The sequence below is a fragment of the Oncorhynchus nerka genome, unplaced genomic scaffold (genome assembly GCF_034236695.1).
Source record: "Oncorhynchus nerka isolate Pitt River unplaced genomic scaffold, Oner_Uvic_2.0 unplaced_scaffold_1790, whole genome shotgun sequence".
Taxonomy (NCBI): Eukaryota; Metazoa; Chordata; class Actinopteri; order Salmoniformes; family Salmonidae; genus Oncorhynchus; species Oncorhynchus nerka.
The window spans coordinates 10,113-28,769 of record NW_027039532.1 but is presented as its reverse complement, the minus strand read 5'-3'; the positions used below and the strand labels follow the sequence as shown (position 1 = coordinate 28,769).

General features: G+C 39.3%; 1 protein-coding gene across 3 annotated transcripts in view; it reads right to left on the bottom strand.

The window, feature by feature from the left end:
- LOC135567796 (NACHT, LRR and PYD domains-containing protein 3-like) overlaps nt 1–18,197 on the bottom strand; it is a 56,592-nt gene extending 38,395 nt beyond the window's left edge. For all 3 annotated transcript variants that reach the window (XM_065015013.1, XM_065015011.1, XM_065015012.1), the window contains exons 1-2: nt 18,104–18,197; nt 16,878–17,066 (exon numbers count right to left, since the gene is read on the bottom strand). In XM_065015013.1, the coding sequence (XP_064871085.1) occupies nt 16,878–17,050 (173 nt within the window). In that variant the 5' untranslated portion in view covers nt 17,051–17,066; nt 18,104–18,197. The remainder of the gene's footprint in view (nt 1–16,877; nt 17,067–18,103) is intronic.
- Between the last annotated feature and the right edge of the window lie 460 nt (nt 18,198–18,657).

Below are 18,657 nucleotides of genomic sequence, written 5' to 3'. Positions count from 1 at the left end.
AAAAACATTGGAGGTCTACAGTTGTACATTATTACAGACTTTATAACATACCATTGTAGGAAAGACTATAAATAGTTTCTGAGAATCTACGTCTAACAGTCGCTTCCCAATCACCTATGTCCAGTAGCCTTCAGAAATATCTATTTGGAGGGATTTTTATTTATTTTTAATTTTACCTTTATTTTACAAGGCAAGTCAGTTAAGAACAAATTCTTATTTTCAATGACGGCCTAGGAACAGTTCACTTATTCACATCTCTTTTTTAATCTGTCCTGGCAGCTAAATATTCGGGGCTGTGGGTTTGCGCTAAAGCTGTGGTAACATAGTGTTAAAGTATATGCTCCACGTTCTGTCCCTAACTAGGAGGTGTTTCGAGACATTTTTTGTTTTATAATGGTTACATGTTCAGTACACACCCCTGCATTCTATATTATAAAGTAGGCTGTTGGTCTTTGAGGTCCGTTATGTCAATTTGCCTTTATACATCTCATTGACCTACTGTCAACTCCCTCAGTTGTAAACATCTCCAATAATCATTAGACGTACGCGTCAGAGTTATCATACCCCGTGTCGGGTTTGTACAGAGTTGCGTGAGATACATTTTTAAGTGATTTAATTCAAAATATTTAGTACATACATTTTAACACATGTTATAATTCAAAATGTTTAGTATTTCTTACAGATAAAGAAAACTGTTTAGCCATAGTTAAAGGCCTTTCATAAAGAGGCTGTCATGATTGCCTGTGCCTCATGTTTAACACGTATTGCTTGTTACCGAATACTACTGTTGTACATTTAATATCCACTAGCAGATTTCGTCGCATTTGCACAAATTCTGTCATGTTACTGTGGTCTTTTTAAAAGTCAATAAATATGTGTGTAAAGTGTACATGTTTGTTTCACTGTAGATCTGTTTAAGACCTCCTAGAAACACCTAATTTCATCCCACAGCATTAATTAATAAGCTGTGTAGAAGCTGTTTAGCCATAAGTAAAGGCCTTTCATAAAGCGGCTGTCATGATAAACCTGAATCTGAAAGTACCTTTAGGATCTTTTCTTTGGGGTTCTAATCTCCCCGTGTGTACATGCACTGAAAATCCTTAGGCTGGAGCCATCTGGAAGCTCTGTGCCTGTACATATAAAGAGAACTCAATAGGAAACTAGGCTGAGAAACATTATTTAGATGGTTGTTTAATTGTTGTTTAAAGCCTGAAATGGACACAATGCCCAAGGGACCTTGTTTCTAACACACACACACAACAACACACATTCCTTGTTTCTCACACACACCCACACACACCCACACACACACATATTCAGGTCTTTAAAAAATGGCTTGCTCTGGACATTTATAATGCTGAGGCCACAGCGCTATCTATAGCCCCAGACATTCCTGCTTCATAGATAACAACCATAAGGGAGATAAAACTGGGGGTGGAGGGGGCATGGGCCCCAAAAGTTCAAACACCCTCTAACACATGACCACACGAACAGGGGGGGGGGCGGGGGCACATATTCTGTACATGTCATCAGGTCATAAGGTCAGCAATCAATCAATTTTGACACCCCTTGGAGGCTTGGTGCAAGTACAAAGAAAAAGTACCAAAGTCAACCATGGGTGGCTGTTAACTAAAATAATGGCAATTCGTGTAGTTTTGACTTAGTGGTTGTTTCTTTACTAACTAGGAAAACTCAACAGTGTGTAAGTCTGAGAAACATTATTGAGCTGGTTGGTTTATTGTTGTTGAAAGCTTGAAATGTACACCTATTGAGAAGTGATTTTGCAGCAACAGTTTTAAAGTGGGTAATCGTATCATATATATATATATATATATATATATATATCCTTGCATGTTTGAATTAGAGCTCCTTTAAAGTGTTTTAGATGATGATAATAATGTTATATTATTTTTATAATAATACATATCTGCAAACCAAATGTATTTCTGAAAACCCCTTTTTGCATCTTCAATAGTTGTAGATGTTCCAACGTTCGTAGACCTTTCATACAAAAAGACCTAATACTGTCTGTTTCATCGGTTCCTCCGATACAGGATATTTGGTTTAGAGAACAAAGGCTATGAATTCAAACAACAGGAGGGGATGTCGTGACATTCTGTCTGCAACCGGGTTGGGGGGGGTCACCGGCCGCAGATTAGAGGTATCTATGTTTAACCCCGGGTGGTCGGCTGATATCTCGACATGCCTTATGCATGATAGTGCACACCTTGGTTTCAAACGATTCTCTACAGATAGAATGGGGCTACATGCTTGGGCCCCTGTTGAACACACACCCCCACCCTTTGTTTTTGAAACAAACACACACACACACACACACACACTCCTGCTGCTCCGTCACACGCACACTCATGCACGCACCCTGATTTTCCGTGTCTTTTTTCTTCGTGACAGACCGGGGTGATGTCGTGAAAGGACATTTTCCTATCGTTAAAGGGTGAGATACATTTTTTAAACCAGTGATTTAATTCCAAAATATTTAGTACATACGTTTTAAAGACGTGTTAGAATTAATGACCAAATTGTACTACTATTTAAACAAGAATCATTAGTATTTTATGTAAAAACATTGGAGGCCTACAGTTGTACCGCACACTCACGCACCCGGATTTTCTGTATTTTTTTCTTCGTGACAGACGTGGTTGATGGCTGGAAAGGACATTTTCCCTTCGTTAAAGGGTGAGATACTGTTTTAAAACAATAGATTTAAGACCCAAAATATATAGTACTAACTTTTTAAAGACATGTTCGAATTAATTAGCAAATTGTACTACTATTTAAACATGCATCATTAGTGTTTTTATGTAAAAATATTGGAGACCTACAGTTGTACATTATTACAAACTTTATAACATACCATTGTAGGAAAGACTATAAATTGCTTCTGAGAATCTACGTCTAACAGTCGCTTCCCAATCACCTATGTCCAGTAGCCTTCAGAAATATCTATTAGGAGGGATTCCCTTATTCACATCTCTTTTTTAATCTGTCCTGGCAGCTAAATATTCGGGGCTGTGGGTTTGCGCTAAAGCTGTGGTAACAGTGTTAAAGTATATGCTCCACGTTCTGTCCCTAACTAGGAGGTGTTTCGAGACATGTTTTGTTTTATAATGGTTACATGTTCAGTACACACCCCTGCATTCTATATTATAAAGTAGGCTGTTGGTCTTTGAGGTCCGTTATGTCAATTTGCCTTTATACATCTCATTGACCTTCTGTCAACTCCCTCAGTTGTAAACATCTACAATAATCATTAGACGTACGCGTCAGAGTTATCATACCCCGTGTCGGGGTTTGTACAGAGTTGGTTAAATCCGCTCTTTTGCTCCCCGCTTACATGGCTAATAATCTCCAAGCTGCTCTAAGCGGTGTTGTTTGTGTGAATATTGTTTTCCATAAAGTTAATAACCCCCCTAAAACGAAATATGAAATGACCTCTTCCCCTATCGTTAAAGCGTGAGATACATTTTTAAAACCAGTGATTTAATTCAAAATATTTAGTACCTACATTTTAACACATGTTATAATTCCAAAATGTTTACTATTTCTTACAGATAAAGGGTCCTGTTAGCCCTGACCTGTAACTGACAGTTAGACTTACAGGTTATGTCGTTGTCTTTTGTTTGTATTGTTTATGTGTCCGCTGTGGGGAAAATGATAATACAAGCGGAACTACGTAGCTAATACTGTTGTAACGGGGATCCTTATTGTAGCAACACACTTTTGTAGGGAAGGCAATCCTGCGCTGCGTTAGCTAAGTTTTCATGTCATCGGGTGTAGTTCATAAAGGTTGAAGAGTGTATGTTAGGATGAAGTGTGAATTCATGCCAGGAATAATAAGTGTGAAGTTTGATTTCCTCCCTTCTGTAATAAGCAGCCAATGAGGTATTTTTTCCTTTATTCATGTGTTTAATCTGAACCCGTTATAACGCCGGTTAAACTGTTATGTATGTAAGCACTTCAGAGTTATACCAAGCTAATAAGTCACTCCTAAGATAATGTTGTAAGAGTGTGCTTAACTGTATTTTTAATTTACTTTATAGTTCTCACTGAAGGGGATAATTCTCACTGAAACTACAGAATAAAGCCGCCAGTTAAAATCATGGAACGGTTGTGCTCGTGGTTACTGAAGGGAGCTACAAGACCATTATTCGTTTGAATTCACCAACTCAAAGACGCTTGCCCGCTCCATCATAACTCCGTAAGTTTTCCCTCCCTGTGTAGATCAAACGTCCTGCCTGTAAATCCTGGGTATGCCCACATCATTAATGAATAAGATGTGTAGAAAACTGTTTAGCCATAGTTAAAGGCCTTTCATAAAGAGCCTGTCATGATTGCCTGTGCCTCATGTTTAACACGTATTGCTTGTTACCGAATACTACTGTTGTACATTTAATATCTACTAGCAGATTTCGTCGCATTTGCACAAATTCTGTCATGTTACTGTGGTCTTTTTAAAAGTCAATAAATATGTGTGTAGAGTGTACATGTTTGTTTCACTGTAGATCTGTTTAAGACCTCCTAGAAACACCTAATTAAAGGCCTTTCATAAAGAGGCGGTCATGATTGCATGTGCCTCATGTTTAACACGTATTGCTTATTACAGAATACTACTGTTGTACATTTAATATCCCCTAGCAGATTTCGTTGCCTTTGCACAAATTCTGTCATGTTACTGTGGTCTTTTTAAATGTCAATAAATATGTGTGTAAAGTGTACATGTTTGTTTCACTGTAGATCTGTTTAAGACCTCCTAGAAACACCTAATTTCATCCCACAGCATTAATTAATAAGCTGTGTAGAAGCTGTTTAGCCATAAGTAAAGGCCTTTCATAAAGCGGCTGTCATGATAAACCTGAATCTGAAAGTACCTTTAGGATCTTTTCTTTGGGGTTCTAATCTCCCCGTGTGTACATGCCCTGAAAATCCTTAGGCTGGAGCCATCTGGAAGCTCTGTGCCTGTACATATAAAGAGAACTCAATAGGAAACTAGGCTGAGAAACATTATTTAGATGGCTGTTTAATTGTTGTTTAAAGCCTGAAATGGACACAATGCCCAAGGGACCTTGTTTCTAACACACACACACACACACACACACCCACACACATTCCTTGTTTCTCACACACACCCACACACACCCACACACACACACACACATATTCAGGTCTTAAAAATGGCTTGTTCTGGACATTTATAATGCCTATGTCCCAGCGCTATCTATAGCCCCAGACATTCCTGCTTCATAGATAACAACCATAAGGGAGATAAAACTGGGGGGTGGAGGGGGCATGGGCCCCAAAAGTTCAAACACCCTCTAACACATGACCACACGAACAGGGGGGGGGGCGGGGGCACATATTCAGTACACGTCATCAGGTCATAAGGTCAGCAATCAATCAATTTTGACACATGCCGTATCCTATTACTCTCTAAAGTAGACTAGGTTATAATGTATAGTAGTGGTTTGTTAGTGATATGTAGATGTTATATTATGTAAAGTAGACTAGGTTATAATGTATAGTAGTGGGTTGTTAGTGATATGTTATATTATGTAAAGTAGACTAGGTTATAATGCATAGTAGTGGGTTGTTAGTGTTATGTAGATGTTATATTATGTAAAGTAGACTAGGTTATAATGTATAGTAGTGGGTTGTTAGTGATATGTAGATGTTATATTATGTAAAGTAGACTAGGTTATAATGTATAGTAGTGGGTTGTTAGTGATATGTTATATTATGTAAAGTAGACTAGGTTATAATGTATAGTAGTGGGTTGTTATTGATATGTTATATTATGTAAAGTAGACTAGGTTATAATGTATAGTAGTGGGTTGTTAGTGATATGTAGATGTTATATTATGTAAAGTAGACTAGGTTATAATGTATAGTAGTGGGTTGTTAGTGATATGTAGATGTTATATTATGTAAAGTAGACTAAGTTATAATACATAGATGTGGGTTGGTAGTGATATGTAGATGTTATATTATGTAAAGTAGACTAGGTTATAATGTATAGTAGTGGGTTGGTAGTGATATGTAGATGTTATATTATGTAAAGTAGACTAGGTTATAATGTATAGCAGTGGGTTGTTAGTGATATATATATGTTATATTATGTAAAGTAGACTAGGTTATAATGTATAGTAGCAGTTTGTTAGTGATATGCAGATCAAGGTCTATACCTCGGCTATAGCCTACATATCATAAATAACCAGTCTAAACCTGTTCAGGTCAGTTCACATAATGTTATAGTCCAACCAGTAGCAGGACAGAGAATGTACTGTATATAACCTACATATCATAGATGACCAGTCTAAACCTGTTCAGATCAGTTCACATAATGTTATAGTCCTACCAGTAGCAGGACAGAGAATGTCCACTATATATACAAAAGTATGTGGACACCCCTTCAAATTAGTGGATTCGGCTATTTCAGCCACACCCGTTGCAGACAGGTGTATAAAATCGAGCAGACCGCCATGCAATCTACATCTACAACGGCTCAACTGTGAAGAAATAGGATGTGAAGTGAAGTGGAAACATTTAGGAGCAACAACGGCTCAACCGTGAAGTGGTAGGCCACACAAGTTCACAGAACGGGACCACCGAGTGCAGAGGCACAGAAAAACGGTCTGTCCTCGGTTGCAACACTCAATACCAAGTTCTGCAACGTCAGCAAAATAACTGTTTCGTCGGAAGCTTCATGAAATGAGTTTCCATCGCCGAGCAGCCACATACAAGATAACCATGTGCAATGCCAAGCATCGGCTTGATTGGTGTAAAGATTCTTTGGAGTTATGAATCACACTTCACCATCTGGCAGTCCGACAGAAGAATCTGGGTTTGGCGGATGCCTCGAAAACGCTACCTGCCCGAATGCATAGTGCCAACTGTAAAGTTTGGTGGAGGAGTAATAATGGTCTGGGGCTGTTTTTCCTTAGTGCTAGTGAAGATAAATCTTAACGCTACAGTATAAAATTACATTCTAGACGATTCTGTGCTTCCAACTTGGTGGCAACAGTTTGGGAAAGGCCCTTTCCAGTTTCAGCATGACAATGTCCCCGTGCACAAAGCCAGGTCCATACAGAAATGGCTTGTCGAGATCGGTGTGGAAGAACTTGACTGGCCTGCAAAGAGCCCTGACCTCAACCCCATCGAACACCTTTGGGATGAATTGGAACGCTGACTTCGAGCCAGGCCTAATCACCCAACATCCGTGCCCGACCTCCCTAATGCTCTTGTGGCTGAATGGAAGCAAGTCCCCTCAGCAATGTTCCAACATAGTATAGAATACAGTATATACATATTAGATGAGTAATGCCTAGACTAAGGTACAGTAGAACAGTATAGAATGCAGTATATACATATGAGATGAGTAATGCATAGACTAAGATACAGTAGAATAGTATCGAATATAGTATATACATATGAGAATAGTAATGCATAGACTAAGATACAGTAGAATAGTACAGAATACAGTATCTACATATGAGATGAGTAATGCATAGACTAAGATACAGTAGAATAGTATAGAATACAGTATATACATATGAGATGAGTAATACATAGACTAAGATACAGTAGAATAGTACAGAATACAGTATCTACATATGAGATGAGTAATACATAGACTAAGATACAGTAGAATAGTACAGAATATAGTATCTACATATGAGATGAGTAATGCCAGATATTTATAGCTGAGACCATCATTTCTGTCAAATCAACACATTTATCTGTCTTCTAATGCAGTGGTGTAAAGTACTTCAGTAAAATACTTTAAAGTACTACTTAAGTAGTTTTTGGGGGGAATCTGTACTTTACTATTTATATTTTTAACAACTTTTACTTTTACTTCACTACAGTCATAAAGAAAATTATGTACTTTTTACTCCGTACATTTTCCCTGACACCCAAAAGTACTCATTACATTTTGAATGCTTAGCAGGACAGAAAAATTCACTCACTTATCAAGAGAACAAACCTGATCATCCCTACTGCCTCTTATCTGGCAGACTCACTAAACAGAGAACAACCCTGGTCATCCCTACTGCCTCTTATCTGGCAGACTCACTAAACAGAGAACAACCCTGGTCATCCCTACTGCCTCTGATCTGGAGGACTCACTAAACAGAGAACAACCCTGGTCATCCCTACTGCCTCTGATCTGGAGGACTCACTAAACAGAGAACAACCCTGGTCATCCCTACTGCCTCTGATCTGGAGGACTCACTAAACAGAGAACATCCCTGGTCATCCCTACTGCGTCTGATCTGGAGGACTCACTAAACAGAGAACATCCCTGGTCATCCCTACTGCCTTTGATCTGGAGGACTCACTAAACAGAGAACATCCCTGGTCATCCCTACTGCCTTTGATCTGGCAGACTCACTAAACAGAGAACATCCCTGGTCATCCCTACTGCCTCTTATCTGGCAGACTCACTAAACAGAGAACATCCCTGGTCATCCCTACTGACTATGACCTGGCAGACTCACTAAACACAAATGCTTTGTTTTTAAATGATGTCTGAGTGTTGGAGTGTGACCCTGGCTATCCATAAATTGAAATAACAAGAGAATGGTGCCGTCTGGTTTGATTAATAAAAGGAGTTTTCAATTATTACTACTTTACTTTTACTTTTGATACTTAATTATATTTAAAACCAAATACTTTGACTTTTAATACTTAATTATATTTGAAACCAAATACTTTGACTTTTCCTGAAGTAGTATTTTACTGGGTGACTTTCACTTTTACTTGAGTCATTTTCTATGAAGGAATCTTTACTTTTACTCCAGTTTGAGAACCGAGTTCTGTTTCCACCACTGTTCTAACGTTCCATATGAGACACAGTTTCAACAGACATTCTGGAACTGAGTTCTGTTTCCACCACTGTTCTAACGTTCCATATGAGACACAGTTTCAACAGACATTCTGGAACTGAGTTCTGTTTCCACCACTGTTCTAACGTTCCATATGAGACACAGTTTCAACAGACATTCTGGAACTGAGTTCTGTTTCCACCACTGTTCTAACGTTCCATATGAGACACAGTTTCAACAGACATTCTGGAACTGAGTTCTGTTTCCACCACTGTTCTAACGTTCCATATGAGACACAGTTTCAACAGACATTCTGGAACTGCGTCGGCTACAAAGTTACTTTCCATTTCATATGAGGAAATAAAGTAACGGTCACAGGGTGAATTAGTTGTTCATTGCCCGGCTCCCCGGGTGAGCAGAGTTTGAGCATTTTAGACCATTCCATTGGTCCTTAAAATATATGTCCACCCACCTGTAGCACCGGGCCATGCAAAACAAACCTCCCACTGTCGCAGAGACACAGAGTTCTAAACCCAGACGCGTTTCTTCAAGACATCTCCTCAATAGTATTGAGGAGTAACTATAATGTTGTTGAGCCATCCTCAGTGTTCTCCTATCACAGCCATTAAACTCTGTCAGTTAGGTTAGTATTGAGGAGTAACTATACTGTTGTTGATCCATCCTCAGTGTTCTCCTATCACAGCCATTAAACTCTGTCAGTTAGGTTAGTATTGAGGAGTAAGTATAATGTTGTTGATCCATCCTCAGTGTTCTCCTATCACAGCCATTAAACTCTGTCAGTTAGGTTAGTATTGAGGAGTAACTATACTGTTGTTGATCCATCCTCAGTGTTCTCCTATCACAGCCATTAAACTCTGTCAGTTAGGTTAGTATTGAGGAGTAACTATACTGTTGTTGATCCATCCTCAGGTTTCTCCTATCACAGCCATTAAACTCTGTAACTGTTTTTAAGTCACCATTGGCCTCATGCTGAAATCAATGAGAGGTTTCCTTCCTCTCCGGCAACTAAGTTAGGAAGACGCCTGTATCTTTGTAGTGACTGGGTGTATTGATACACCATCCAAAGTGTAATTAATAACAACATCACCAGGCTCAAAGGCAAATTCAATGCCTGCTTTTGTTTTTCCCATCTACCAATAAGTGTCCTTCTTTGTGAGGCACGGAGATGGAGATGGGAATTTGGACTTGTGGTTTTATTTAATTCTCCATACTGGCTAATGATTATAAAGCTGATTCTGAACTAATCATTAATTCATACATTGCGCCCCTGACCTGAGAGGATGGAAGTTCAATATGTAGCTAGATGTAGACGGCTAATGTTTAATAGTTAACTAGCGAAAGTTGCGAACCAAGCTTTTTAGCCAAGTAGCCGAGGACAAAAAATAAAGGTATATACAGTATTTATTACCTCTCTTATCCTGCCTCATTTACACATGCTGTATATAGATCTACTGTATTTATTACCTCTCTTATCCTGCCTCATTTACACATGCTGTATATAGATCTACTGAATTTATTACCTCTCTCATCCTGCCTCATTTACACATGCTGTATATAGATCTACTGTATTTATTACCTTTCTCATCCTGCCTCATTTACACATGCTGTATATAGATCTACTGTATTTATTACCTCTCTCATCCTGCCTCATCTCCACATGCTGTATATAGATCTACTGTATTTATTACCTCTCTCATCCTGCCTCATCTCCACATGCTGTATATAGATCTACTGTATTTATTACCTCTCTTATCCTGCCTCATTTACACATGCTGTATATAGATCTACTGTATTTATTACCTCTCTCATCCTGCCTCATTTACACATGCTGTATATAGATCTACTGTATTTATTACCTCTCTCATCCTGCCTCATTTACACATGCTGTATATAGATCTACTGTATTTATTACCTCTCTCATCCTGCCTCATTTACACATGCTGTATATAAATCTACTGTATTTATTACCTCTCTCATCCTGCCTCATTTACACATGCTGTATATAGATCTACTGTATTGTTGCTTGTATGTTGGTTCATTCCATGTGTAACTCTGTGTTGTTATATGTGTCGAACTGCTATGCTTTATCTTGGCCAGGTCGCAGTTGTTCTCAACTAGCCTACCTGGTTAAATAAAGGTGTTCTCAACTAGCCTACCTGGTTAAATAAAGGTGTTCTCAACTAGCCTACCTGGTTAATAAAGGTGTTCTCAACTAGCCTACCTGGTTAAATAAAGGTGTTCTCAACTAGCCTACCTGGTTAAATAAAGGTGTTCTCAACTAGCCTACCTGGTTAAATAAAGGTGTTCTCAACTAGCCTACCTGGTTAAATAAAGGTGTTCTCAACTAGCCTACCTGGTTAAATAAAGGTGTTCTCAACTAGCCTACCTGGTTAAATAAAGGTGTTCTCAACTAGCCTACCTGGTTAAATAAAGGTGAAATAAAAATATAAAAAATTAAACAGTATGACAGGGTGATAGACCTTCCCCAGTGATATTACCCACTATATTACCCACTATTATCACAACACATGTGTTGTAACATGTCTTCCCCAGTGATATTACCCACTATATTACCCACTATTATCACAACACATGTGGTGTACCATGTCTTCCCCAGTGATATTACCCACTATATTACCCACTATTATCACAACACATGTGGTGTAACATGTCTTCCCCAGTGATATTACCCACTATTATCACAACACATGTGGTGTAACATGTCTTCCCCAGTGATATTACCCACTATTATCACAACACATGTGGTGTACCATGTCTTCCCCAGTGATATTACCCACTATATTACCCACTATTAACACAACACATGTGTTGTACCATGTCTTCCCCAGTGATATTACCCACTATATTACCCACTATTATTACAACACATGTGGTGTACCATGTCTTCCCCAGTGATATTACCCACTATATTACCCACTATTAACACAACACATGTGTTGTACCATGTCTTCCCCAGTGATATTACCCACTATTATCACAACACATGTGTTGTACCATGTCTTCCCCAGTGATATTACCCACTATTATCACAACACATGTGGTGTACCATGTCTTCCCCAGTGATATTACCCACTATATTACCCACTATTATCACAACACATGTGGTGTAACATGTCTTCCCCAGTGATATTACCCACTATTATCACAACACATGTGGTGTACCATGTCTTCCCCAGTGATATGACCCACTATATTACCCACTATTATCACAACACATGTGGTGTACCATGTCTTCCCCAGTGATATGACCCACTATATTACCCACTATTATCACAACACATGTGGTGTACCATGTCTTCCCCAGTGATATTACCCACTATATTACCACTATTAACACAACACATGTGTTGTACATGTCTTCCCAGTGATATTACCCACTATTATCACAACACATGTGGTGTACCATGTCTTCCCCAGTGATATTACCCACTATTATCACAACACATGTGGTGTACCATGTCTTCCCCAGTGATATTACCCACTATATTACCCACTATTATCACAACACATGTGGTGTACCATGTCTTCCCCAGTGATATTACCCACTATATTACCCACTATTATCACAACACATGTGGTGTACCATGTCTTCCCCAGTGATATTACCCACTATTATCACAACACATGTGGTGTAACATGTCTTCCCCAGTGATATTACCCACTATTATCACAACACATGTGTGGGCTCCATGGCAGATGCCTCGGTTTTTCGGGTTGACTGCCTTGCCTGGTTCACCAATTACTTTGCAGACAGAGTTCAGTGTGTCAAATCGGAGGGCATGTTGTCCGGTCCTCTGGCAGTCTCTATGGGGGTGCCACAGGGTTCAATTCTCGGGCCGACTCTTTTCTCTGTGTATATCAATGATGTTGCTCTTGCTGCGGGTGATTCCCTGATCCACCTCTACGCAGACGACACCATTCTATACACTTTCGGCCCGTCATTGGACACTGTGCTATCTAACCTCCAATCGAGCTTCAATGCCATACAACACTCCTTCCGTGGCCTCCAACTGCTCTTAAACGCTAGTAAAACCAAATGCATGCTTTTCAACCGATCGCTGCCTGCACCCGCTTGCCCGACTAGCATCACCACACTGGATGGTTCCGACCTTGAATATGTGGACACCTATAAGTACCTAGGTGTCTGGCTAGACTGCAAACTCTCCTTCCAGACCCATATCAAACATCTCCAATCGAAAATCAAATCAAGAGTCGGCTTTCTATTCCGCAACAAAGCCTCCTTCACTCACGCTGCCAAGCTTACCCTGGTAAAACTGACTATCCTACCGATCCTCGACTTCGGCGATGTCATCTACAAAATTGCTTCCAACACTCTTCTCAGCAAACTGGATGCAGTTTATCACAGTGCCATCCGTTTTGTCACTAAAGCACCTTATACTACCCACCACTGCGACTTGTATGCTCTAGTTGGCTGGCCCTCGCTACATATTCGTCGCCAGACCCACTGGCTCCAGGTCATCTACAAGGCCATGCTAGGCAAAGCTCCGCCTTATCTCAGCTCACTGGTCACGATGTCAACACCCATCCGTAGCACGCGCTCCAGCAGGTGTATCTCATTGATCATCCCTAAAGCCAACACCTCATTCGGCCGCCTTTCGTTCCATTACTCTGCTGCCTGTGACTGGAATGAATTGCAAAAATCGCTGAAGTTGGAGACTTTTATCTCCCTCACCAACTTCAAACATCAGCTATCTGAGCAGCTACCCACTATTATCACAACACATGTGTTGTAACATGTCTTCCCCAGTGATATTACCCACTATTATCACAACACATGTGTTGTAACATGTCTTCCCCAGTGATATTACCCAGGCACCACTGCAGCACCACTGCAGCACCACTGCTGATTATTGTGTGACTTGTTTAAGCTCATTTCTCCTCCTGAACCTCTTTAGACTTGGGGCCATAACAAAGGGGCTGAATACTTAATGATTCAAGACATTTCAGCTTTTCATTTTAAATACATTTTGTAAAGACTTCATAAAACATAATTCCACTTTGACATTATGGGGTGTTGTGTGTTCAGGCCAGTGACCCCAAAACATCTGAATGAATCCATTTTAAATTCAGGCTTTGACACAACAAAATGTGGAACAATTCAAGGGGTGTGAATACTTTCTGAAGGCAAACCTAAAACCAAAATGGAGAGCTCTCCACTAAAGTTTTACAAACAATTAAACCCAGGCGCCCGAAAATAATATTAAAAAGTTTGGTCCATGGACACAGAGGGGTTAAACACTAAAGTTACCGACTAGCTTGGCTAGCTAGCAGGTCGTTCGTCTGAACAACAAACTTCGGTACCTCAACACTGTAGCGAACTCCATCGTTATTCCCGAAGATCACCTCAGCCTACTCTGTGCGATTACTTCATAGCTAGGCAAATAAGGTAATGTTATGAAACTGGGCTCCATGGCAGATGCAGTGAACTAGTTTTCATCAGAAAAAACATTGTTAAAAATGTAAGGTGTCCAGCCTACTTGAAGAGCCCCGAAAAATTATATTCAAAAGTTTGGTCCTTGGATACAGAGGGTTAAACACTAAAGTTACCGTCCATCTAGTGAAGAGAGGAGGGTTAAACACTAAAGTTACTGTCCATCTAGTGAAGAGAGGAGAATCAGACAGTGGAAGCGTAAAGATAGCTAACAAACATTTGTATATTGCACTGTTCCGTACAATTGACCTTATTTTAGCTCCTAAAAACGTAATACTTCCAGGTCAACTGTAATATGAATACCAATGTAAAGCACAATTTCTCCCCTTCCCAGCTAAATCAATGAGGAGACCTTCAGGCTGCCCATCTCTGCATGAATGAAGGCAATGAGCAGCCAGTGGAAAATACTGAGCATAGGGGTTGGCAATGTTCTGTAGTTAGTCATGATTGGCTCAGTGTTCTGTCACTCATGGAGACACTATGTCACCTCAACATCTACAGGAGATCTCGAAAAATAAAGCCCATTGGATGCTGCCATAAAGTTACATTAGAAGTGTCCATCCAAAAGGCTCAAGTGTTTCTACAATTCCCTATGGGAAAAATGCAAGGTGGAAAAACTATTGGAACCATTTCCCTGTTTGACCGCTAGGTGTTATGGGTATTATGACACCTCCACTGTGGGGCTCTATAAACTATTGGAACCATTTCCCTGTTTGACCGCTAGGTGTTATGGGTATTATAACACCTCCACTGTGGGGCTCTATAAAACTATTGGAACCATTTCCCTGTTTGACCGCTAGGTGTTATGGGTATTATAACACCTCCACTGTGGGGCTCTATAAAACTATTGGAACCATTTCCCTGTTTGACCGCTAGGTGTTATGGGTATTATAACACCTCCACTGTGGGGCTCTATAAAACTATTGGAACCATTTCCCTGTTTGACCGCTAGGTGTTATGGGTACTATAACACCTCCACTGTGGGCTCTATAAAACTATTGGAACCATTTCCCTGTTTGACCGCTAGGTCTTATGGGTATTATGACACCACTGTGGGGCTCTATAAAACTATTGGAACCATTTCCCTGTTTGACCGCTAGGTGTTATGGGTATTATAACACCTCCACTGTGGGGCTCTATAAAACTATTGGAACCATTTCCCTGTTTGACCGCTAGGTGTTATGGGTATTATAACACCTCCACTGTGGGGCTCTATAAAACTATTGGAACCATTTCCCTGTTTGACCGCTAGGTGTTATGGGTACTATAACACCTCCACTGTGGGGCTCTATAAAACTATTGGAACCATTTCCCTGTTTGACCGCTAGGTCTTATGGGTATTATGACACCACTGTGGGGCTCTATAAAACTATTGGAACCATTTCCCTGTTTGACCGCTAGGTGTTATGGGTATTATGACACCTCCACTGTGGGGCTCTATAAAACTATTGGAACCATTTCCCTGTTTGAGCGCTAGGTGTTATGGGTATTATGACACCTCCACTGTGGGGCTCTATAAAACTATTGGAACCATTTCCCTGTTTGACCTCTAGGTGTTATGGGTATTATGACACCTCCACTGTGGGGCTCTATAGATCAAATGAAACGGGAGAATCTAGAGAATGTAACAATATTAGTTTCATCTTGCTGTGATGTAACAATATTCGCTGTGATGTAACAATATTCACTGTGATGTAACAATATTCGCTGTGATGTAACAATATTCTCTGTGATGTAACAATATTCACTGTGATGTAACAATATTCGCTGTGATGTAACAATATTCACTGTGATGTAACAATATTCACTGTGATGTAACAATATTCTCTGTGATGTAACAATATTCACTGTGATGTAACAATATTCGCTGTGATGTAACAATATTCGCTGTGATGTAACAATATTCTCTGTGATGTAACAATATTCACTGTGATGTAACAATATTCGCTGTGATGTAACAATATTCACTGTGATGTAACAATATTCACTGTGATGTAACAATATTCACTGTGATGTAACAATATTCGCTGTGATGTAACAATATTCACTGTGATGTAACAATATTCGCTGTGATGTAACAATATTCACTGTGATGTAACAATATTCGCTGTGATGTAACAATATTCGCTGTGATGTAACAATATTCACTGTGATGTAACAATATTCGCTGTGATGTAACAATATTCGCTGTGATGTAACAATATTCGCTGTGATGTTCAGCCCCCAAAATGAAAAAAATAAACTAAATAATTTCCTAGAATTGAACTCAGACCACTTTCTCTTTGGTCACAGACGGACAACATCACTTAGTGTTTCCAGCTGAAGATGTGATGAATCTGCACACATTTGAATGGTGTCTCTGCACCGCTCAGTTGACGTTTAGGGGAAAGTATCAGACACTACAATCTATGAATCTTAGAAAAGTAATATTTTACACATGAAGGTACCCAGAAGACTTAATTTCTGATGAAAAAACACAAATGTGAAAAAATTATGGATATAAACTCTTCATAAATTCTTAAACAAAATTGTAATCTCACCTCTTAACGTTGGTGTCATGTTCCCCAGAGAGACTCATTTTAGAGAATTGGCTGCCCTCCTCTCTCTCCCCAGAGAGACTCATTTTAGAGAATTGGCTGCCCTCCTCTCTCTCCCCAGAGAGACTCATTTTAGAGAATTGGCTGCCCTCCTCTCTCTCCCCAGAGAGACTCATTATCGAGCAATGACCCCTAAACAGAGATCCAACATGTCATTGAATTATAATACATGAAAAAATATACAAATTGTAAAATATCCTCAATATACGAATATATGAACAATATGTTTTTTCATTTCATTGCCTACGCAATATATGAACAACATGTTATTGAATGTGACTTGCCTACACCCAGTTAGCTATATGAACAACATGTTATTGAATGTGACTTGACTACACCCAGTTAGCTATATGAACAACATGTTATTGAATGTGACTTGACTACACCCAGTTAGCTATATGAACAACATGTTATTGAATGTGACTTGACTACACCCAGTTAGCTATATGAACAACATGTTATTGAATGTGACTTGACTACACCCAGTTAGCTATATGAACAACATGTTATTGAATGTGACTTGACTACACCCAGTTAGCTATATGAACAACATGTTATTGAATGTGACTTGACTACACCCAGTTAGCTATATGAACAACATGTTATTGAATGTGACTTGACTACACCCAGTTAGCTATATGAACAACATGTTATTGAATGTGACTTGACTACACCCAGTTAGCTATATGAACAACATGTTATTGAATGTGACTTGACTACACCCAGTTAGCTATATGAACAACATGTTATTGAATGTGACTTGACTACACCCAGTTAGCTATATGAACAACATGTTATTGAATGTGACTTGACTACACCCAGTTAGCTATATGAACAACATGTTATTGAATGTGACTTGACTACACCCAGTTAGCTATATGAACAACATGTTATTGAATGTGACTTGACTACACCCAGTTAGCTATATGAACAACATGTTATTGAATGTGACTTGACTACACCCAGTTAGCTATATGAACAACATGTTATTGAATGTGACTTGACTACACCCAGTTAGCGCCATTTTGTATGATTGAACTGTCACGTAGCTGTCCCAGGTGAAATGGACTGTTACATCTGAGTGTTTTACTGTCATTCACTATACTAAAATAACACCAGACATTGCATTTCTCTACACACTTTACAATAATCACTGGGAAGAGTCTTACCTTGTAGCCTGAATTCACAACCAGAACATGTCAAGTCATTGAGATATTTTCCGTTGTGCTGAGAGAGAACCTTCCTGATGACAAGTGTCTCTGTATCTATAATCTAGGTTCAGTTGATCTTTGGATGCAATAATATCTGGTCAAAGTCTAGTGACACAACACCATAGTATATCATAACCATAACAGCAGTTGGCCAGTAAAGGCCATGGAATACTATAAAACAGGGTTCGTCAACTAGGTTTGGCTTCGGGACAATTGTTTTCTGAGTTAAAGTCGGCAGGCCAGAGCATAATTAGAATATAATATTATCACAATTAATAGGCTGAGTTAATGAATAGGCTGAATTAATGAACAGGCTGAATTAATGAACAGGCTGAATTAATGAATAGGCTGAATTAATGAACAGGCTGAATTAATGAATAGGCTGAATTAATGAATAGGCTGAATTAATGAACAGGCTGAATTAATGAATAGGCTGAATTAATGAACAGGCTGAATTAATGAATAGGCTGAATTAATGAATAGGCAGAATTAATGAACAGGCTGAATTAATG